Source organism: Euleptes europaea, chromosome 1 (assembly GCF_029931775.1).
Source record: "Euleptes europaea isolate rEulEur1 chromosome 1, rEulEur1.hap1, whole genome shotgun sequence".
Classification (NCBI taxonomy): Eukaryota; Metazoa; Chordata; class Lepidosauria; order Squamata; family Sphaerodactylidae; genus Euleptes; species Euleptes europaea.
The window spans coordinates 171579701-171602309 of NC_079312.1; the positions used below are offsets into that span (position 1 = coordinate 171579701).

The following is a 22609-nucleotide window of genomic DNA, read 5'->3' on the forward strand; positions in this document are numbered from 1 at the left end:
AACTCCATGTGTGAGCCGAAACCCCCCTTCTGCCTGAATGCTCCAGGCGCAGGCTGGCTCTCCCTCTCTTTCTCTCCGGGTGCAGGGGAAGGAGGAGGCAGGGGGGAGAGGAGCCGAGCCCCCTCCGTCAGGATGAAAAGGGCAGGAAAAGAAAAGGGATGAAAGTACAGAGAGAGGGAGAGAGAGGGAGGTTAAGAAGAGAAGGAGAAGAGGGATGGGCTGGGAGGCAGCATCCTGGAAAAGAGAGCGAGAGAAAAAAAAATAGAGAGAAAGGCACGCGAGAAGATGAACGAAAGCGAACGTGACAGAGAGCCCAGAGGCGAGGGACACGAGAGGCAGAGAGAAGAAGGGGGCAAGGAGGTCCCCCCCCACACGGGCAAGAGATCGAGCCTGGCTGAAGAGCCGAAGAAGGAACTGCGCTGAGCCCCGATAATGGGAAGCTGGGTGCCTCTGGGGGCTGCCGCTCTGAAGTGAGGGCTCTCTGTGTTTGAACTGCTTTTGACTACGTGTAGGGATTCATCTAATGCGCTGGGGAAAAAATCCCCTCCACATAGAAATGTAGCATGTCAGGAAGGCTAAACTGGAAACCTTCATATCTTATTTTCTACATGCAGGGATCTTTTTTTTTTTTTAATGTGCGCAGGAGCATTCAACCACGTAAGCTCCCTCAGCTGCAGTCTGAAGTGGTACAAGCCAGATATGTTCTTACCACTTCAATGGAAACTAGGGAGGCCTTGGCACCTGGGGGAAAAGGGTGCACTGGTGAAGGGAGAAGCCATTCGAGGGGTCTAAAGATGAGGTTAACCGCTTAGGGTCTGGTTTACGGTTTCAACCCAAGCTCCTGGGCAGTCTGTTCCTGCGTCCGGTACATTGCAGTGACACGTTCAGGATCTGAAATGCTGTCCAGAATGCTGGCTCAGAGACCTCTGGGTCTCTTGCGGTGATGTGACTATGGTCTTTGTGACCTCACGACTTGCGGGAGAACTCCACAGGCCTGGCCGAAGAGTTCACAGGAACCGCTCGACCTGCCAACAGACTGGGCCGGCTCTGATCCAGCACCAATTGCATCCAGGCTGGAAATCCCAGTTGGGGTGCAGTGCACGGGAATCCCCTTGACTTGGCCTGCAAGGGCTCAGAACTTCCCTGGGCGCCCCGGTCCAGTGCAGTTAGGGTTGCCAGCTCCGGGTTGGGAAACACCTGGCGATTTAGGGGGCGGAGCCTGAGGAGGGCGGGGTTTGGGGAGGGGAGGGACTTCAATGCCATAGAGTCCAATTGCCAAAGAGGCCGTTTGCTCCAGGGGAACTGATCTCTATCGGCTGGAGATCGGTTGTAATAGCGGGGTATCTCCAGCTAGCATCTGGAGGTTACAAGCAAAATAATATGTGCTGATAGAAAGTAGCAAAATAAGAAATTGCGCTTCAGCAACATAGACCACTATACAAAATTAATATAGTGCACTAATTTTGTATAGTGGTCTACGGTGCTGAAGCACAATTTCTTATTTAGCACCTGGAGGTTGGCCACCCTAGGTGCCGTTGAGATGCACCAACAGCAGACCAAAGGTCTATGGGTCAAATTTCAAGTTAATTTCCCTTTGTGTTCCGGCTGGCTGTTTCCAGACCGGCAAGCAGCTTGACTTCAGATGGGCCCATGGCTATGAGAGACCAGGTGTCATTTTGGGGGTGGGGGTGGGAATCTCGGATGGGAACAGGCCTGCCTTCCTGAGAAGGGACTTACCCCAACTCCGCCACAGGGCAACATCACAAACATCCGCTGGGAGAGGATTCCTGCAAGAAACAGAGAGGGCGCGGGAGGTAGATGGCAACCAGGTGTGTACCCAAGCGCCCGCTGTTGACTTATCGGGGGTACAGCTACAGGGCAAAATGTAAACTTCGGGCTATGCGAAAGGGGTAAGCGCCACATCCTTTCCTACCTGCCAGCTTCCCGTTGTCCAGCTTCAGCCGATTGAGGGGGTTGGTGCCGTACAGAAGCACGTGGCGTTCACTGTGGACTGACTGCAGCTCCTCCAACGTGGCCTTGCGGCCCCGGAGACACTGGCGGAGAGAGAGATTCGGCGTGAGTTGGGCAGCCGAACCACCAAGAGAGGACAGCAGGAGGCCGCGATTGACTTTCGCGGCTGTTCTCAGAAGTGGTAATGACGACGGAGGGCTTTGTTTCATCTCGAGTGCTTGGAGAGGACAGTTTAGTGCTGCAGTCAGGTGGTAGAGGCCTGGGAGCTCCGTGCTCTCCCCACCCCCCCAGCGTGGTATAGTGGTTAAGGGCAGCAGACTCTAATCTGGAGAGACGGGTTTCATGCCTCACTTGTCCACATGAGTGGCGGATTCTAATCTGAAGAACCAGGTTCGATTCCCCACTCCTACATATGAAGCCCGCTGGGTGACCTCGGGCTAGTCACAGTTCTCTCCAAACTCTCTCAATCCCACCTACCTCACAAGTTGCCTGTTGTGGGGAGAGGAAAGGAAGACGATTTGTATGCGGGTTTGGGACTCCTTAAAGGTTGAGAAAACCAGGGTATAAAAACCAACTCTTCTTCCCCTAGAAGCATTCCTCATACAAGGCAGGTCAGCCAGTTTAGGGGAACAGGTTTGGGTTATAGTTATGAGACCCAGATCTCACTCATGGGACACGAGCGAACTAGGAAAATGAACATGCAATGCTGCTTTATACCGAGTCAGACCACGAACACGTGAATCTGCCTTGTACTGAGTCAGGCCCTGTCACTAGTCTGCTCCGACTGGCGACAGCTCTCCCGGAGAGGTCTTTCACATGGTCTACTACCTGATAATTTTTACCTGGAGATGCCGGGGACTGCGCTTGGGGCCTTCTGCAAGCAAAACAGATGTTCTACTGCAAAGCCACAGTCCCTCTTGACCACTGGATCATCTAACTCAGGGTTATACCCTCTACCTGGCAGATGCTCTTCAGGATTTCTGGCAGAGAAACATCCTTCTGAACACTACTGCCCAAGGTGTGGCAATGCCAGGAACTGAACCTGGGACCTTCTGCAAGCAAAGCAGATGTTCCACTGCTAAGCCACAGCCCCTCTTGACCACTGGATCATCTAACTCAGGGTTATACCCTCTACCTGGCAGATGCTCTTCAGGATTTCTGGCAGAGAAACATCCTTCTGAACACTACTTCCCAAGGTGTGGCAATGCCAGGAACTGAACCTGGGACCTTCTGCAAGCAAAGCAGATGTTCCACTGCTAAGCCACAGCCCCTCTTGAACACTGGATCATCTAACTCAGGGTTATACCCTCTACCGGGCAGATGCTCTTCAGGATTTCTGGCAGAGAAACATCCTTCTGAACACTACTGCCCAAGGTGTGGCAATGCCAGGAACTGAACCTGGGACCTTCTGCATGCAAGGCTGGAACTTTACCGCTGAGCCACAAAGCCATCTGGTCTGCTGCTTCCCGAATGGTAGCAACCTGGGAGGGAAAGTGTTTTCTGTGCTCCTTCTTCCTTATCCCCTTTGCTGACTAGGCTGCCTCCAACTCTTAACCAGCTGTTTTCCTAGTTCTGTGATGCAAAGAAAGCACATGGATGTTGCCTAGCAACCACAGAACCCTGGGAACTGTGAAACTTGCAGTTGCTAAGCGACCGCAACCCCTCCCTTCTCCCCATCACTAAAAGGACATCTACAGCAAATGACAGAAAAAGCCTGGTTTGCGGTTCAAACTATGCAAAAGGAGGTAGGGGGTTATAAAAGGGAGGAGGAGGAGGAGGAGGAGGAAGAAGAGTTGGTTTTTATATGCCGACTTTCTCCACCACTTAAGGAAGACTCAAACCAGCTTACAATCACCTTCCCCTCCCCACAATAGACACCCTGTGAGATAGGTGGGGCTGAGAGAGCCGTGACTAGCCCAAGGTCACCCAGCTGGCTTCGTGTGGAGGAGTGGGGAAACACATCCAGTTCACCAGATTAGCGTCCGCCGCTCAGGTGGAGGAGTGGGGAATCGAACCCGGTTCTCCGGATCAGAGTCCACCTCTCTAAACCGCCCCTCTAAACCACTACACCACGCTGGCTCCCTTACACAATATGATCTATATGGGGGTTTCGTTGTTCTTACAAAATCCCTGTTCATAAATTTCTCTAGATGTGCGAGTTCTTTTGTGAAGCGCACATCTGTCCAGCATCTGCACAACAGCAATCCTCAGAAAACTGGGTGTTGACGCCAGTGTGGGATTTACCGGGCCTGAGAACGCGGGTTGCGCAACAGGCAAGTCGCCTGTGGAGTTCACGAGGCTGCCCTGAGACACGGGAGGACTGTTTCGTGCGCCTGCTGGGCAACGGGCATGTCCACAGTGGAAATACGCACGGTCTGCAGCGGCGTCCGTCGTGGCTGGCTGGAATCCACGTGACAAGGAAGGCGGGGCCAGCAGCTAGTGTCGACGTGGAAGACACCAAGGGCCAGACTGCTTCGGGGCTTCCTTTTGATTACGCACGCCGCCTCTGCCCATCGGAGGTCAACCCCTGTCCCTGTGCGTTTCCGAACATTTTGCCCATGGTTTCCAGATGCTGTTTTAGCCAGAATTGGGAAAACGTGGGCAAAGCGGGCTGGGAGAGCGAGGCGACCTCTGGCGGGCAGAAAAGGCATGCGTAATCAACAGGAAGCCCCAAAGCAGTCGGCGGGGGTGACTGCAAGGAAATGGCCCTGCATAAAAGGCCAGAGACTCAGCTGAAGCTGACACTATGAAGGTAGAGGTTGTTAAATTCAGATTAAGCCCTTTGGTAACTGGGGGACTGGCATTCTGGGGAGGGGGGCTTTGCAGCAGTCAACCACATTTTCGTGTCTTGCAGCTACCCTACAACAGGAGGACAGAAAGGCTTCCAAATTAAACATTCAACAGTTGCATGCGTTGGTTGGGGTCTGCAGTCCACCACAGCTGCATATATGCACGGGAAGAAGCTATGCATACAGTCAGGGTTTCCCAGATGTTGCAGCTATTTGCACAACGGAACAGTTTTAGGGTTTTTTTGCGTACATTTTAGAAGAAGTTGGTTTTTATACGCCGACTTTCTCTGCCACTTAAGGGAGAATCAAACCGGCTTACAACCACCTTCCCTTCTCCTCCCCACAACAGACACCCTGTGAGGGAGGTGGAGCTGAGAGAGCTGTGACTACCCCAAGGTCACCCAGCTGGCTTTGTGTGGAGGAGTGGGGAAACAAATCCAGTTCACCAGATTAGCCTCCGTTGATAATGTGGAGGAGTGGGGAATCAAACCCGGTTCTCCGGATCAGACTCCACCGCTCCAAATCACCGCTCTTAACCACTATACCACCCTGGCTCTTGACCTGAAAAATTAGGTTGCTTGGGTTTTTCTTTTCTTTTGCAAACCGTGCAAACTATCTAGCATTTTCCTCCCTAGAGATTTCATCGGGGTTATCAGCGACCACGTAAAACCGCACGAGGGACCGGCGGTAGTTCCCACATCGGCAGGCTAAAAACGACCGCTCCATTTCTGACAGCTCAGGCGGCCGTTCCACTCATGATGAGATACAACAAATAACAGCCTGGATGTTCCCCAGTGTACAGAAAAAAATAAAAATGCCAGGTGCAAGTTATGGATGTAAATTTAACAGCCACACCTTTTCTTCCATGTCTTATCACTACCTCCTTCCACGCGATTGAAAAGCAAAAGTTTTCACACGATGCGAAAGCCAAAATCAAAGATGCGCAGCCAAATACATACATTACAGACACCATGAGCCAAAAGGAGAGGTAGGGTAGAAATATTTTTAAAAAGCAAACAGATAAGTACAGGGGTTGGATCCAGCAGTGATTTCTGCTGATGGAAGGGATTTATGTTGGCAGAGTGGGGCTTCTCTGCCTTCTGTCCCCTACTGCAGCCCCAAAATGTCCCCCTTCCCAATGATTATTCTGGGTTAGAAGGGGACCTTCAGGGTCTGCATGAGGTGGGAATGGTCTGCAGTGGGAGGGGGCCTGGGTTCAAGTCCAACTGCACCTTAGAGGCCAACACAATGTTCAGCTTTCGAGATCCAGAGCTCCCTTCGTCAGATACAAGTAGGAATGCGGATCCCAGACTCCTTATATTCCTCTCAGAAGGTGGGAGGGGTGTTGCAGAGGAGGTAGTCAGGATGCAGAGGCACCATGCAAAATGTAATCAGCTTGATTAGAACAGGGGAGAAATGCTTAGGGCCCAAAAATTAGCATCTGTGGGATGGGTGGGAGGAACCAGTGAGAATCCACACACACACCCTGTCTGCAGAAATCCTCCACTGAATCCAAGCCTCTTCCTACAATCCACAACCAAAACATGCATTCTGAAGACAGGGTTTCCTGGCTGCACAATTTGGAATTTCTTTTGGGGGGGTCACAGATCATTGGCGTTCCGCCCCGTGATTTCCTCAACATGGGCGAAAACGCATGGTCACTTTAGCCTCCTTTATTCCCAGTTTTAGCCAGGATTCAGCCAGGATCGAACGCATGCGTTTTCACCGAATGTCCGTTCAATCTTGGCTGAATCCGGGCTGAAACGGAATAAAGGAGGCTAAAGCAACCATGCGTTTCGCCCTACGTCTCCTCAATTGCAACGGAACAGTCAGTGATGATGCCCCTCCCCTCATTAGAGTTTTGCCCTGTGATTTCCTCAACATGCCTCCTCAATTGCAGCAGAATAGTCAGTGATGATGCCCTTCCCCTTATTAGTTTCACCCCGTGATTTCCTCAACATGCCTCCTCAAATACAGCAGAACAGTCGGCGATGATGCCCTTCCCCTCATTAGAGTTCTGCCCTGTGATTTCCTCAACATGCCTCCTCAATTTCAGCTGAACAGTTGGTGGTGATGCCCTTCCCCTCATTAGAGTTCTGCCCTGTGATTTCCTCAACATGCCTCCTCAATTTCAGCTGAACAGTTGGTGGTGATGCCCTTCTCCTCATTAGAGTTCTGCCCTGTAATTTCCTCAACATGTCTCCTCAAGCACAGCAGAACAGTCGGGGAAGATGCCCTTCCTCTCCTCTCTTGTGGTCTGTGCTGCCCCCTACCTCACATTGGCTGCGCAGTCCACGTTCCTGCAGGCGGGACCAGATGCTCTGGATTCGGCCCGCATGCTCCGGATGGTTGCTGTTGTCCCCGCATGAGCACTGGTGTTTCAGCATGACCGAGTCGTACACGATCCCTGCGAGGAAAGCCACAGATCAGGAAGGGCAAGGGGCCTCTAAGTCCCTCTCAAAACGAGGTCTTTCTCTGGGCGTGGCGAGTACTGAGCATTGACTGAAACAGGCAGAATGGGCAAGTGGTGCAGGCTGTCCAGGACTGGACCACTTCTGACTACAGGTGGGGGGATATCACCTACTTGAAAATTCAGTAGTAAAAAGTTCCCCGCAGATGGGACAGCTAGCAAATCAGAGAGAAGGGCATTAACCAAGGTTTCTGTGTACAGAGAACTTATGTTGTTGTTTTTTAATGGGGGCATCATTCAAACACATACTTCACCCCCCATAACAGGTGTGGTCCAGGTAGGGATATACCTGACCTGGTGGAACTCCCTTTCTGATGAGACCAGTGCCACGGCTCTCATCACTTGCTATTCCTCGCAGAAAAGGACAAAATTTTGGTGGGAGCTCTACGAAATGTTCTGCTTCATCCTGGACTGTCCGGCTCAAGTGACCGGAAGCGGAGGCGCGGAAGGAAACGGCGGCCTTACCGGTGGTGAAGCGTGGCTTGGCGGCCTGTTCTTGCACCTGCAACGGCACGGCCTTGGAAGCAGTGTCCTGGGACGGCAGGGGCGCTGTGGCGGCGGTGGGCAACGACCTGGCCCTGGAGAGGGGCCGGTGCCCTCCACGGGCGACCGAGGCCAGCAGCGGGTCGGCGGGCGGCTGTCTGCGGAGCAGCTGGTGCGGCTGCATGCACTGTTGCTGTTCCCACAGGTACTGCTGGACCCGCTGAGGGAGCAAAGGGGAAGCCCGCATCAGCCACAGAGCCTTTTTACGTCCACACAAGAAACTCGACTGGGGGACGCTCCCCGAAATCCGAGCCTCAGTTCTGAGGTCCGCACCTTGGTCTCTGCTGCCCTCTAGTGCACTAGAACGACATTCGCAGCAAACCTACGCTGTCAAAGGTATTGGAAATGCTTTTGGAACACGTTAAGAAACTCATGGTAAAATGGGCTCGAGATACCGGTGGAAAATACACCAAGCTATATTTGCAAATATTTGTGGAAACAAGTAAAAAAAAAAAAATAGTGTTGTAAAAAGCAACTTATGAACGAAAACAACTCCACCAGGCTAAAGAATGGAACAATATCTACAATGAAATAAGACAAGAACCATACACAAAATACTACAATGTATAGCAATCTATATAGTGTCTAAGCATACATGTAGACAAACGTTACAGTCCAACCTCACGTGGGGGTAAATAAGACAGAGAAATCCAACAAGACGTGAAGAATACTGACGGTCAGGTGAGCGTGGATGCTGAACAATGATCCAAATGGATCAAAAGGGTCCAAAGGAGATCCAAGAAAGAGACCGTCATTCCGGACACAAATTAGAAGTCCATCGAATATGGTCTAATATGGCAAGAGCCTTAAATGTCCCATGAAATAATTGAATGCTATGCACAGACTCTTCTGAGATCGAATGACTGATGAAGCCTAGGGCAAAAACAGACTTCTAACTTGTATCCGGAACAACCGTCTCTTTCTTGGATCTCCTTTGGACCCTTTTGATCCATTTGGATCATTGTTCAGCATCCACACTCTCTGTCTTATTTACCCCCATGTGAGGTTAAACTGTAACGTTTGTCTACATGTATGCTTAGACACTATATAGATTGCTATACATTGTAGTATTTTGTGTATTGTTCGTGTCTATTTCATTATATATATTGCTGCATTCTTTAGCCTGGTGGTATTGTTTTCGTTCAATATTTGTGGAAAAACAAGGGAATGGCTTTTCGTTCAATGTGGACGGCGGAGCGTTAGACTGCTCACAGCGTTATACTGCTCTCCACTTTCGGAAGATAAAAAATGATCACCAGCTTCACTGGAAATATCAAATATGTCTCCTTGCAGGAAAGGGGAATTGGGGGGAGGCAATCTTTAAGTGCTTATGAAAGGGGAGGAAACCACTTTGTCTTTTAAAAAAGGAACAGCAACAACAACAAAAACGCCTGCCTTAAGGAAAAGGCACGCTCAACAACCACAGGGGCCAGATTTTTTGAAAAAAGAGATATTCCTACTCAGATTCCAGCTGCTGTTGCAAACCAAATAAACACCGAAGGATTGAGCTATTTGTGAAATAGTGCTGTGTGCTGATTTTAAAGCTGTCCGGCATTGTCATGGAATCATGGAATCATAGAGTTGGAAGGGGACCACCAGGGTCATCTAGTCCAACCCCCTGAATGATGTGAAACTACCCAAAGCCGCCTCTTCATTTTGTGACACTGGCCCAGAGATCTGAACCTGGGACTTCTTGGACCGCAGCTTAGATATGCAAAAGGCTTTACAACTTCTCCCCTTAATGCATCCCCCCCCCCAGTTCCCAATCGATACCCTTCGCAATACCTGCTGAAGGACGTGCTCCTCCTGGGCCTGACCCATCCGGGAACTCCTTTCGGCCTCTTTGGCGCCGCCTGGTGGCGAAGCCTCCGCCTGGCCCTGGGGCAGGTCCCCCGGATCGCCCCCTGCTTCGGATTCCATGTCTTCCGAAGAAGGGATCTGCTGCAGCCGCGGTTTCTCGCTGGACTTGGCCATGCGCTGCGGGAGGGAGGCGGGGAGGTGAGACCGAGCCACGGAAGACCGGGTGCGTTCGCACAATCACAGCGGCATACCAAACAGCCCAATGCAGCGACCGCCCATAGACCATGCCCGTTTCAATGATCTGCACACTTGACTTGAAGTTATTCTGCAAAGTTTATTCTGCGTCTGCCAGTCCGGGGAAGGCCGCCAGGAACCTTGACGCTTGTTGCCTGGAGCTAGGTGTTTTGCTCAAAACATTCCTGTTTCGAATTCCTACAAAGGTACAGAAATTGCCTCCCCAGGGAGATCTGTCAGTCCATCTGCCAGAGGCTTAAGGTTTTTCTGTTTTGTATGGCATTCGCTGCCCTGACCTGGATGGCGCAGGCTAGCCTGATCTCGTCAGATCTCAGAAGCTAAGCAGGGTCAGCCCTGGTTAGTATTTGGATGGAAGACCACCAAGGAAGACCAGGGTTGCTGTGCAGAGGAAGGCACTGGCAAACCTCCTCTGTTAGTCTCTTCCCATGAAAACCCCCCAAAAGGGGTCACCATAAGTCGGCTGCGACTTGATGGCACTTTATACACACACACATGGCATTCACTCATTGACTTTCCTCCCCACCCCCCGTTTATATCTTTTGTTTAATTTTTAAAATATTTTTTTATTTTCAAAACACAAAAAACATCAGACACAAAATAAACAACAACCAGTACACACTACACACAATACACACAACCGTACATTGACTAAATTAAACAATAAACTCCTAATCTACTATTCAACATACATTTCTCTGGGGGGATCTATATCATTTTGTACCTTCCATCTTACTCTAAATTGAAAATTATGGTAATGAAATGCTCCTTAAAAAAGGAAAGAAACACCAATCCATATATATACTCATATCCTACATGACTATTATTTCTATCGCTACATGTGATTAAGCAATGTTGCCTAGTTTACTAAAATAGAACAAGAAAAAAGGCTCTTTATGTTGTTACGTATATGCTAACTTATATTGTTCTTAACAGCCTTTACATAGCAAGTGTAACTGTTCAATTTGAAACTCTTAATTTGTAATATATGAATATATGATGCAAATATAATATACTTTAGCACATCTTTCACAATGTGAATTGTATAATGTAAATAAAATATATGTTTTACGTCATGTTGTCGAATTTACTCGAATGAAGCAAGAAAAATGCTTTTCATGTTAATTTTTGTTTAATTTTTCAAATTGTTTTATATGTGTGTATTTTTAAAGTTAGGGATGTGGAATGTATAGCATAGCTCAATCTCATCAGATCTCGGAAACTGAGCAGGGTCGGTACTTGGATGCGAGACCACCAAGGAAGACTCCTCAGAGGAAGGCAGTGGCAAACCACCTCTGCTTAATGGCTTGCCTTGAAAACCAGATGGGGTGGTCATCAGTCATCTGTGACTTCCTGGCACTTTATACACACACATTTTTAAACTTGATTTAATGATTTAGATTAGTCACCGCCTTGGGGACCTTAAAACAGGTGGGAAAGCGGCATGAAATGTTTTAATAAATGAAAAAAAAAAAAAGGAAAATCATTGTCTACTTTGCTAGCCCTAACGGGGTTTCCATGTCTGTCCCTTTGCTCAGGCAAGTAAGACCTGATGCAGCTATATTCCGGGCCTTTTCAGTGGTAGCCCCGCTCTTCTGAAACAGCTTCCCTGTCCAGAATGCTCTCGCTTCCCTTGCCTTTACGGAAGTTTTCAAAACTGAGCTGTTTGAAAGGTCGTCTGAGGGCAGATGATGATGTGGCTTTTAAGAAGAAGAAGAAGAGTTGGTTTTTATATGCCGACTTTCTCTACCACTTAAGGAAGAACAAACCGGCTTACAATCACCTTCTCCCCCCCCACAACAGACACCCTGTGAGGTAGGTGGGGTTGAGAGAGCTCGAAGGGAGATGTGACTAGCCCAAGGTCACCCAGTTGGCTTCATGTGGAGGAAACCAACCCGGTTCACCAGATTAGAGTCCACTGCTCCAAACCACTGCTCTTAACCACTACATCACGCTGGCTCTCTTAAGGCTGGGTAGGTAGCCGGGGTTTTTTTGTTTGTTATGTGTGACTTTTGACTGAGGATCTGAAGAGGTCTGGATGGGTATTTGTACGAGTCACTTGATGCAATAATTTTAAAATTTACTTTTCGAGTCTTGACCCCAATTTTCTCTATCTTTAAGGAGTCTCAAGCCATCTTACAATCACCTTCCCTTCCCCTCCCCACAATAGACAACCCGTGAGGTAGGTAAGGCTGAGAGAGCTTTAAGAGAACTGTGACTAGCCCAGGGTCACCCAGCTGGCTTCATGTGGAGGAGTGGAGAAACCAACCCGGTTCTCCTGGTTAGAGTCCACTGCTCCAAACCACTGCTCTTAACCACTACGCAAGCAAACAAGCAAGCATCTTGGACACGAATGCTCAGATCCATTTCCCCACAAGCCCTCCTCCATGTGCAGCACAGACGGTAGAATACGGCAGCCTGAATCTTGCATTGGTTTACTCCCGGCACGCGTGACCCTGCATGCAAGAAACACTGCCTCCTGCAGGGGAGGGGGGATTTGTGCGTAGGAGTCGACACGCCCCCCCCTCCGCCAACAATCGGAGAAACGAAAACAGCGCCTACCTTGCCCAACTGCGTCTGCTGCTTCAGCCGCTCGAGGAAGAGGGTGTGGTGCTGCTGGTAGGCCAGCTGCTGCTGCAGAGACCTGGGGCTGGAGGGCAGGGGCTCGGAGCGCGTCCGCCCCAAGGGCTTGTGGGGTGTGGGCATCGGCAGCCGCTCCGGGGGAAGCAGCTGGCTGAAGTGCAAGGGGACTGCCCCTAGCCCCGGAACTGCAAGGGGAGAAGACAAAAAAATCCCCAAAAGTTAAAGGAGGAAGGGAAGCTTTACGGGCACCGTCACCAGGCGGTCAACGCGAGAAGACACACCACTTTTAATCCAGAGGGCGGATGCCGTTCGTGTCCATCTCGGACATTTCTGGCCTGCCCTTTCTCCAAGGAGCTCGGAGAAAGGCACGCGTGGTTCTCTTCTCCTCCACTCCGCCCTCACAGCAGCTCTGTAGAGTAGGTTCGTTTCAGAGAGAAGGCAGGTGTAAGGTCACCTGGCAAACCTCAAAGCAGAGTGAGGGATTGGAACCCGGCTCTCTCCTGCTCCTAGTCCAATGCTCTGACTTCTACGCTAGACTGGCTCTGGGGGATCAGAAAGGAAACCAAAACCTTCTGTCCTAAACCTCAATTGACATCCTAGCCGATGCAGACTTTGTGTTTGCGTTACAGACGAGGGAACCACAACAGAGGGATGCAAAGCAACACTTTGTGAGAAAGCCTAATTTTTTCAAGTTCCTAGTCCTCAAGATTAAAAAAAAATGGGGAGCTTCTGCTGACTCCTTGGAACACTTTGTGAGAAAGCCTAAATTTCACTTGATACAACAATATTTCCCCCGCAGCTCTTGTTCCTCTTTGTGTCTCTCGCCTGTTCCCACCATTGCCTGATACCAGATTTAAAAGGATCGGGTAGGAGGTGATGTGAAAGACCTCCACCTGAGACCCTGGACAGAAGCTGCCAGTCAGAGTAGGCAATACTGACCTTGACAGGCCAAGGATCAGTTTAAGGCACCTTCAAGGGCAAGTATTTACTTCTTCTTGCTAGAATGCCCCAGTGATATCAACAGTATGTCTAGCTTGTCTCTGTGCCCTTTCCCAGGAAGAAAAACCTAGTTACCACTACAGCCGGTTCTTTCTTGGAAGCTTTCACTGTGAGCCTCAAAACCATCCCAGTTAAAAACAGGAAAATAAAATAGTGGGAAACACCTCCTCCCTAAAAATCGGCGACAATTGTAGGAAGGGGCAGAAATGGCAATGAATTAAACCGTATGAGTAGCTTTACCACAAAGCACGTGTGGAATTAAACACGCATGACAGATGTTAACTGCAAGTGGGTGATGGTGGGGGGGCGGCTCTTAAGGTGCTAGGCTACTCTGAAAGAAGTATAAAATCTCAATTGGTTTGGCTTACACTGTATATCACAACAGTTAAGCACATAAGCTAAAACAGCTTATAGGGACGGTATGTTATTCAGATTTTATGGGCACACATATTATTAAAGATACCACCGTATAATAGTAAGCACTTAAAGGGATGCATGTATAAGCTTTCAATGTTTAGGCCAGGAGGGATCTGACTCTCCTCGAAGAACTCAGCAAGAGTGCAAACGTTCATTAGGTAAGACAGAAGTTTAAAAACCATTCCAAGGATTAGATGAGACTTCTTCAGCAGGACAAAAACATGCCAAGAGGACAGTTAATTGGAAAGAGCATGCCAAAATGGAATTAGAAGGTATAAGGTATATCTCTCTCAGGTGTGTTATCTCTAATAGGATGAGCGAAACCGGGAATCTGGCCAGTTATAGAGGTTGGCATAAAAATAAAGATAGTTGCACCAATTAAGTTAATTGGTAAGGTAACATCATGAAGCCCGCGTGAGCTCGTGGGGCATGCATAAACAGCAGACAGGTAGACAAAGAACTCAAAAATGTATAAATACTGCCATGTGTTGCATGATTTTTCTGAAGAGAGAGCTCTTTTTTGACAGAGCTCTTCCTGCTAGCATAATAAAACCTCTTGCTTCTAAAGAAATAACCTGAGTCGTCCCTGTTCTTGGTGGGTCTGTGCCATTGAACGGGGTCTGGCTTTTGCATCCAACAACTCTGCAACTCCCCCCCTGCCCTCCCCCCCTGCAATTCTCCTTTTCTTTGTCCCTTTTGGAACAGGAGAAAGGTTCTGAGAGGAAAAAGCCTTGGAGAAGGGAACACAGTTTCCTCCCTTATAGAAAAAGATGCAGAATGGGAACAGCAAAATTAATTTTCATTGAGAGTAATAAGTTAATTTTGGGCAAGCACGATGTAAAACATTCTGCAGTTCAGCCAGGAAGCAGAGGATCAAGCTTTAAGGGAGATATAAGAGTACAGAGTGGGGGTTCCAGTAACGTTCATGGTAATCTGGTAACGTAGAGAAATTCAGAGCTTCTTTTAATGGAGACACCCGTAATTTGGGAAAAGACCTTAAGGCAGTTGTTAGTTCTCACTCTCAAACATGAGATTTCAGCTCAAAGTATTAACCCAAGGCCTTTTTTCCGCGACATCACTTGTCCATCGTCAGGCCCCTTCAATTAATACAATTGTGTACAACTGAAACGTTGGTTCAGTGCGACTCTTCCACTGCAGACTCAAGCCCTTTCCGCAAACACTACAATAACCATCATGCTGTGTGCTGCTATCTCATGGGGGCAAAACACGGGGAAACGCAGGGGGAGAGCGAGGTGACATTTGACGGTCAGAAACAGCTCGCATAATCAAAACAAAGACCCAAAGTCGTCGGAGGGGGGAACGCGAGGGAAACAGACAAGCATACAAGGCGTTATATTATGATCACCCTGGACTACCCCTTCTAGGAGCAATCCTACTGCTGTTTGCTTGTCTACGGGTGAAAACAGACCCACAACTAGTTAAGGGAGCCTTTGCAGGGCCCCGTTTCCCCGAGACGAAGGGGCTGGTGCTCACCAGTCACGAGAGGGGTGTGGCTGAGCGAAGGCTCCAGAATGATCACCGGCTGGAGCCGAGCGGACAGGGGGCTCCCAGGCTCATGCTGCTCCAGGTTGGTCGGCAGGAACACGGGCGCGTGGGTGCTGGTCAGGACGGACACCTTGTGCGCCAGGCCTGGGAGTGTCCGATGATCTCCATCCCCCTGCAGATAGGATGGGAGAGGACAGGTTAAGAAGCAGCTTCACAGAACCGTAGAACAGAATCATAGAGTTGGAAGGGACCACCAGGGTCATCTAGTCCAACCCCCTGCACAGTGCAGGAAATTCACAACTATCTCCCCCCAGACACACCTCCAGTGACCCTTACTCCATGCCCAGAAGATAGCCAAGATGCCCTCCCTCTCATGAACTGCCTAAGGTCATAGAATCAGTATTGCTGACAGACGGCCATCTAGCCTCTGCTGAAAAACCTCCAGGGAAGGAGAGCTTACCACCTCCAGAGGAAGCCTGTTTCACTGAGGGACTGCTCTAACGGTTAGAAAATTCTCCCTGATGTCTAGATGGAAACTCTTTTGAATTAATTTCAATCCGTTGGTTCAGGAGTTTGGAACTGCCTAGTTCCAAAACTTGTGAAGTGGACCAAAAAAATCATCTCTCTCCATGCTTTTCCATAAAAGTCTCCAGAGACAAAGGCCGTTTATGCTTGGTAATTAGCAGTGCGCTCCAGGCCGCAGTGCCCCACATTTTTTAAAAATTTCTTCACACTGAGCCATCATTCCAGACTTCACTGCGAAGCTGGTGCATACCTGCTTCACATTGCTTAAGAGCCCCTCTAATGCGACCTTTTGTATTCTCCGCCCCCGCATCGAAGCATTCACTGAAGGAAGCATACAGAATCCCAGCCTTGGCTTAGCTATGCAAATGACCATTGCTAATGGCTATGCAAACAAAAGAAACAAAGGAGCAGGCAAGTGGGGGGTGGAATTTGTTTGACTTTCTCCTCTTGCATCGGGAGCGTGAACAGGCATTTCAAAGGTCGGATTTAAAAAAGGCAGCTTTGAGCGAGCCTCAAAATCGACCCTGCGTAAACGGCCACGGAGTTTTATTTTTAAATCCCTTCTCTCTAAATGGGCTGAAGACAGCTGAAATGGATTGCAGTTCATGGTGTATGCTGGGTCCCTACTCCAGACTCTTGCCCAACACCCCTTTCCTCCTGGGGCCACCCCTGCAGACCTACCCTGGAGGATGTCATGGAAGTGGCCGGTAGCCCCAGGGTGAGAGCTGGGAGGGAGCCGGTGGTCTGAAGCGCAAACTGGGCCAATGAACTTTCCTGCATTCTCAGGCGTTGAGCTAGCGGGGTCTGCACCAAAGAGGGGGGAAATAAAAATCACGTTCGGTGGTTTCCCCATTCCAGTATATCACAGAAGTCGTGAAGAAGATTCCCCAAAAGTCAGGTTTGTGTCTAGAGCTACAATCATAGGCAGATTCTCCACTCCCCTGTTCCACCCTCACGACAACCCCATGGTTAGGTTGAAGAAGAGTTGGTTTTTATATGCCGACTTTCTCTACCACTTAAGGAAGAATCAAAACGGCTTACAATCGCCTTCCCTTCCCCTCCCCACAACAGACACCCTGTGAGGTAGGTGGGGCTGAGACAGTACGACTAGCCCAAGGTCACCCAGCTGGCTTCGGGTGTAGGGGTGGGGAAATAAATCCAGTTCACCAGATTAGCCTCCACCACTCATGTGGAGGAGTGGGGGAATAAACCCAGTTCTCCAGATCAGACTCCACCGCTCCAAACCACCGCTCTTAACCACTATACCACACTGGCAATTTGCTTTCTAATGGTTCAATGTACACAAAATTATTTAAAAAAAATATTGTTTAAAAGTTATTAAAATTATTAAAATATTGTTTAAAATTACATTTAGGCTATGTGTATAAAGTGTATATAAAACATATTCAAAACATAAATGAATTTCGTGTTTAGACTTGGTTCCCATCCCCAAGATATCTCATTATATAAATGCAAATATTCCAAAAAACGGAAAGATCTGAAATACGGACCATTTCTGGTCCCAGGCAGTCGGGATAGGGGATACTCAACCTGAACCAGAATTAAGATAACCACTAAGGAAGCAGAAAAAAGAGCAAATGATGTGTATGGAGAAAGAGACGCACCGTGTCATCTTGTGGAATCCAGACAAGTGGGGGTTACATCCTCCAGTAAAGGAAATGTGGGGTCCTTGCCCTCCCGGCCAACGTTTTCCCACCAGTGCAGAATTTTAGTTGGATTGACAAATGTTTTAAACCCTGGCTTATGTGGGATAACTCTCTTATTTGCAGGGCAACTCCATTTGGACATCTTGGGGAACAGGGAGGGAAGGGGGGATACCAAGGGCAGTACTTGAGCAAAGCAACAAACTGCGTCCAACTGGAGTTTAATTGCATCTTGCTGCCATGTCAGAATGCAGCCTGTGTTCATTGCGACCCTTTCCCCTGGCCTGGTAAATATGTCCATAAACATTCTTCGCTCACAGTAGTTTTACTAGCCCACATGACCAGAAATAGCAGTTCTGGCTTCTTGCGGCAGATTCATGTTTTCTTCTCGTAGGCAAAGGTTTCTCTGCCTGGTCGCCCAGAAGTGATTCCGACCCACCACAGGTGACCAGGTGAGTCATGACTAACACAACTTGCCCATGCAAAACAGAGGAAGTGGAAACAATAGAACATGTTCTGCTGCGATGTCCCTTCTACGACGACATAAGATCGCAGTATATTCTCCCCATATTGTCGTCCTTTCCTGGGAGATCGGAAGAAGCTAAAGTTTCCCTTTTCTTAGCAGACTCCTCTCGGGAGATAACTACTCAAATAGCCAAATTTTGCCTCCGGTTTAGTGGGATTCGTAAACGGCTGACTGAAAACCTTTCCCCATAGATCTTTCCTCCTCTTCTTCAAATCACCCCTCCCAGAATCATCAACTTTTATTATTTTATTTTATTATTTTAACCTAACTTTGATTGTTATTCAGAGCTGACATTGTATCGAAATAAACTTGATTGATTAACACAACTGTTACTGCTTTGGTGGTTCTACTGGGCCAATCATAGATGTGTACGGGCTTCCTTTCTCTCTGGACTTATGGGGAATGGCTGTACCTCTTGCGTGAGTCCTGATGCAGCTGGCAGGGCCCCGTGTTCTGGCACTAGGCTGTCGTTGGGCGAACTGCACCCAGACACCGGGGTGCTGCTGCTACTGGGAGAAGAGTCTGCAAGAGAGAATGGAAAACACAGCCTTGGGTGCGGGAAGAACAAAAGGCAGCGACACAAAATGGAAATGGGTAACGTATGGAGCAGTGAAAGGTTAGCAGATGACCGCAAAAACGGATCTAGAAGCAGCCAGGGCCATCTGTTCATGGCTAATGCTTGGCACACACTCTTCCAGCATACTTCTGTGGGTTTACTAGGCAAGTACAGACACGGGCCATTTATTCATGGCTGTTTCCTCGCAGTCACCCCGCTGACTACTTCAGGGCTTGGCTTTGCGTATGCTTGCATTTTCCGACTGTCAGAGGCTGCCTCGCTCTCTCCGCGCGTTTTCCGGATGCTGGCTAAACGCAAACCCAGAAAACACGGGCAAAATGCACAGAGAGTTCAGAGAGAGCTGGGACTAGCCCAAGGTCACCCAGCAGGCTGCATGTGGAGAGGTGGGGAAACAAACGCAGTTCACCAGATCAGAGTCAACTGCTCATATGGAGGAGTGGGGAATCAAACCCCATTCTCTAGATTAGAGTCTGCCGCTTTTAACCACCACACCACGCTAGCCCTTAAACACAAAAGCCAGCAGTTAAGTGGGTTGGGACATCTTTGGAGAAGCCCCACATGGAGGTGGTACAACACCCAAACTTTGGATCACATAAAAGTATTTAGTTATAATGTTCATGACAACCCAAAAACTGGCTCCAGAGTTGGCTCACAAAGTACAGAACCCCCCCCCCCAAAAAAAAACCAATTAAAACCATGGGAATATCACAATAAAATAATTAAATCCACATTAAATGCAGCAGAGAGACAATTCTGGGATGATAAAAAAATAACAGACTGATAGTCCTGTTGTCCTCAGCAGTTACACCTTTCTAAGCCCGCTGACTTCAGTAGATTTGAAGTAGGATGCAACTCCGCTTAGGATGGAACTGTTATGAACATAAAAGCTTTATGGAGCCAGCGCGGTGTAGTGGTTAAGAGTGGCGGTTTGGAGCAGTGGACTCTAATCAGGAGAGCCGGGTTTGATTCCCCACTCCTCCGCAAGAGTGGCACATGCTAATCTGGTGAACCGGGTTTGATTCCTCACTCCTCCACATGAGCGGTGGACCCTAATCTTGTGAACCGGGGTTGGTTTCCCCACTCCTACACATGAAACCTACTGGGTGACCTTGGACTAGTCACAGCTCTCTCCGAACTCTCTCAGCCCCACCTACTTCACGGGGTGTCTGTTGTGGGGAGGGGAAGGTGATTGTAAACCAGTTTGATTCTTCCTTAAGTGGAAGAGAAAGTACATGTATAAAAACCAACTCTTCTTCTTTCCTCCTTGTGCTGAGAACGGCCTACTGGACCTTCCGGCTCCATCGTTCCACCCTTCTAGGAATATGAAGCATGCAACGCGTCTCCTTTCAGGACGCCCATCCTTTCCCCCACAAGCCTTCCCAAAGCGCCCTCTTACCGATAGCTTCAGTCGGCCGCCTCTTCAAAGAGGGAGGGGCGCTCTCCTTGCGGGTCAGGGGGTTCTTGCGCCGCTCGCCTGCCTTCTTGGTCTTATAGCGCAACTTGAGGTTGGGCTCCGAGGCTGGAGTGGACACATTTTCCATTTATTTACCAGCTCCTTTGACCAAAGGTCTTGAGCTTAACCATAACAATAATACCTAATACAACACCAAATAATCCATTTACAATACCCAACATATACTTAAGGTTAAAACACAGTAGAATATAATTACTAAACATGGCATCACTAATACCATAACAATCAATATATTCCCCCTGAACCAGCCTCATTGAACTGAAATCATTCAAATCACAAAATCTGATCCAACATTCAACTTGCAGCCAACGTGCTTATTTTGACGTTTAAGCGACATCACCTCCGCCAAAAATCTTGCAACAGAACTAGTGATATCAGGGTGAATATCTCCCACTATGTGGGATATCACCCAGGAAGTTTGTATTTAGACAATATTGGAGTGATCCAACACAACCTAGGAGCTGACCAGTGCTGACAAAACAATAAGAGATGGTGCAGAGTCACAATATCCTCAGATTTACACTCACAAACTCTGTCTGAGTAGGGAATTTTCACAAAACGACCTAACATCTCTGCAGTTGGATAAGCATTTAGTCTGGCAAGCATAAAGGCACGTCTATGGCCTGGGATTGTCAGCAAGCTCACATAAGAGGGGGGAGTGGACACAGAGAAGAAGGTCAGGACCGCCATGCTGGTTGGACTAGAAGGTCCGTCTGGCCCCGCCATCCTGTCCTCCACAGCGGTTTGGGATCCACTCGGGGGACAAGGCATTTTGATGCTCAGAGATCCAGTAGAGTGGGCTGTCAAACATATGGCCCAAGGGCCGGATTTGGCCCCTGGAGAGCTCTTATCCGGCTTGTGAGCCAGCCACCCCTCCCCCAGTCCTGATCTGGGCTGGCGAGGCATGGCCAGGCCCAACCAAGTGCCATTTATGTCATATCCGGCCCTCGTAACAAATGAGGTCCACAACCCTGCACTAGAGTATTCTTTTTAAAAATATTATTTTATTTTATTTTTCCAAAACAAAACAAAACAAAACAAAAACCACACATAACAAACTCAATCATTCCCATACATACAATATAATCCACCTTCCAGGGGCATCATTTTAAATTTATCATTACAAACTTACAGAAATAATAATCATAAAAACTGAAAGGAACAACGACCTATTCAACTCTCTTACAATATACTGCTTAATCTGAACTATACCGGTAGTATTTGTCATTTCTACTTATTCACTTAATCTTCAATCAGTTAATAATCTCTATTTACTGTTCCATATGAGCTATATCATAGATCCATTAAATATATCATCTAATATTGCTACTCCAGTTAGTTTTTGTTTTCCCCATTTCCCCCCCAAATAAGCAAGAATATACCAGAACCCCGCTTTACTTAGTTATAGTTTGAATTTCATATAGTCAAAATAAGATGCCCATTTCTTCTGACCCTGCATTAGAGTATTCATCAACTGTTCCAGTACAAACAAATCTTTAACTCAAAGCATAATGCTGAAATGAGGGAGATCCTTCACCTTTCTCTGGGCCTAGGAGAAGAGAAGGGGTATTCCCTGATATGGCATCAACCCTGAATGTTGTTTGGAAAGGAGGATAAAGGGTTGCTGTTTTCAGACTATTTTGAAAACTCAGAGCCTGTTAGGGATGAGGACTCCCCCCACCTTCCCGAAGCTGGGGCAGGGTGGGTGGCGAGCACAAATTATGGCCAGTTACCTAGGCCAACCTGCATTTGTGGACTCCTATTGGTATGTATGCCCTGACCTGGATGGCCCAGGCTAGCCTGATCTCGTCAGATCTCTGAAGCTAAGCAGGGTCAGCCCTGATTAGTATTTGGATGGGAGACCACCAAGGAATACCAGGGTTGCTGTGCAGAGGAAGACACTGGAAAACCACCTCTGATAGACTCTTGCCATGAAAACCCCAAAAGGAGTCACCATAAGTCGGCTGCAACTTGACGGCACTTTACACACACACATTGCTATGTACATACATGCCGTCAAGTTACAATAGATTTATGTCGACCCTAGCCAGGGGCGTTCAGGGTAAGTGAGAAGCAGAGGTGGATTGCCATCGCCTTCCTCTGCAGAGTCTTCCTTCGTGGTCTCCCATCCAAGTACAGACCCTGCTTAGCTTCCAAGATGATATGAGATTGGGCTAGATTATGGCATTCCCCCCCCCCCACATTGTGACTTGAGGAAGAAAAATTAAAAATCATGATCCAGGATGGTAAAAAATAATAATAACAACAAAACTTAAAAATCATAATCATAATCATAATAAAATAAAAAATAATAACAAAAATTAAAAATCATGATCCAGGGTGGTAAAAAATAATAACAACAACAACTAACATAACCGATAATTTGCTAACTTTCAATGTTCTCCAGGTAAACTCAGCCCCCAGAATGGTAGGCCTGGCCCTGTTTGGGAAAACATTATAAGCAGGGTTCGATTATAGCTCTTTGGTAGAATTGGGCTGTGTCTTCTCATAAC

At 48.3% G+C, this 22609-nt stretch overlaps 1 protein-coding gene across 1 annotated transcript in view; it reads right to left on the reverse strand.

Annotated features, from left to right (window-relative positions):
- The window catches only part of HDAC7 (histone deacetylase 7), a 150388-nt gene that overhangs the window by 28113 nt on the left and 99666 nt on the right, over nucleotides 1–22609 (reverse strand). The window contains exons 6-16 of the mRNA XM_056867129.1: nucleotides 20019–20141; nucleotides 18458–18567; nucleotides 16537–16659; nucleotides 15319–15502; nucleotides 12388–12593; nucleotides 9559–9750; nucleotides 8687–8689; nucleotides 7696–7924; nucleotides 7034–7167; nucleotides 1934–2054; nucleotides 1738–1787 (exon numbers count right to left, since the gene is read on the reverse strand). Of these exons, the coding sequence (XP_056723107.1) occupies nucleotides 1738–1787; nucleotides 1934–2054; nucleotides 7034–7167; nucleotides 7696–7924; nucleotides 8687–8689; nucleotides 9559–9750; nucleotides 12388–12593; nucleotides 15319–15502; nucleotides 16537–16659; nucleotides 18458–18567; nucleotides 20019–20141 (1475 nt within the window). The remainder of the gene's footprint in view (nucleotides 1–1737; nucleotides 1788–1933; nucleotides 2055–7033; nucleotides 7168–7695; nucleotides 7925–8686; nucleotides 8690–9558; nucleotides 9751–12387; nucleotides 12594–15318; nucleotides 15503–16536; nucleotides 16660–18457; nucleotides 18568–20018; nucleotides 20142–22609) is intronic.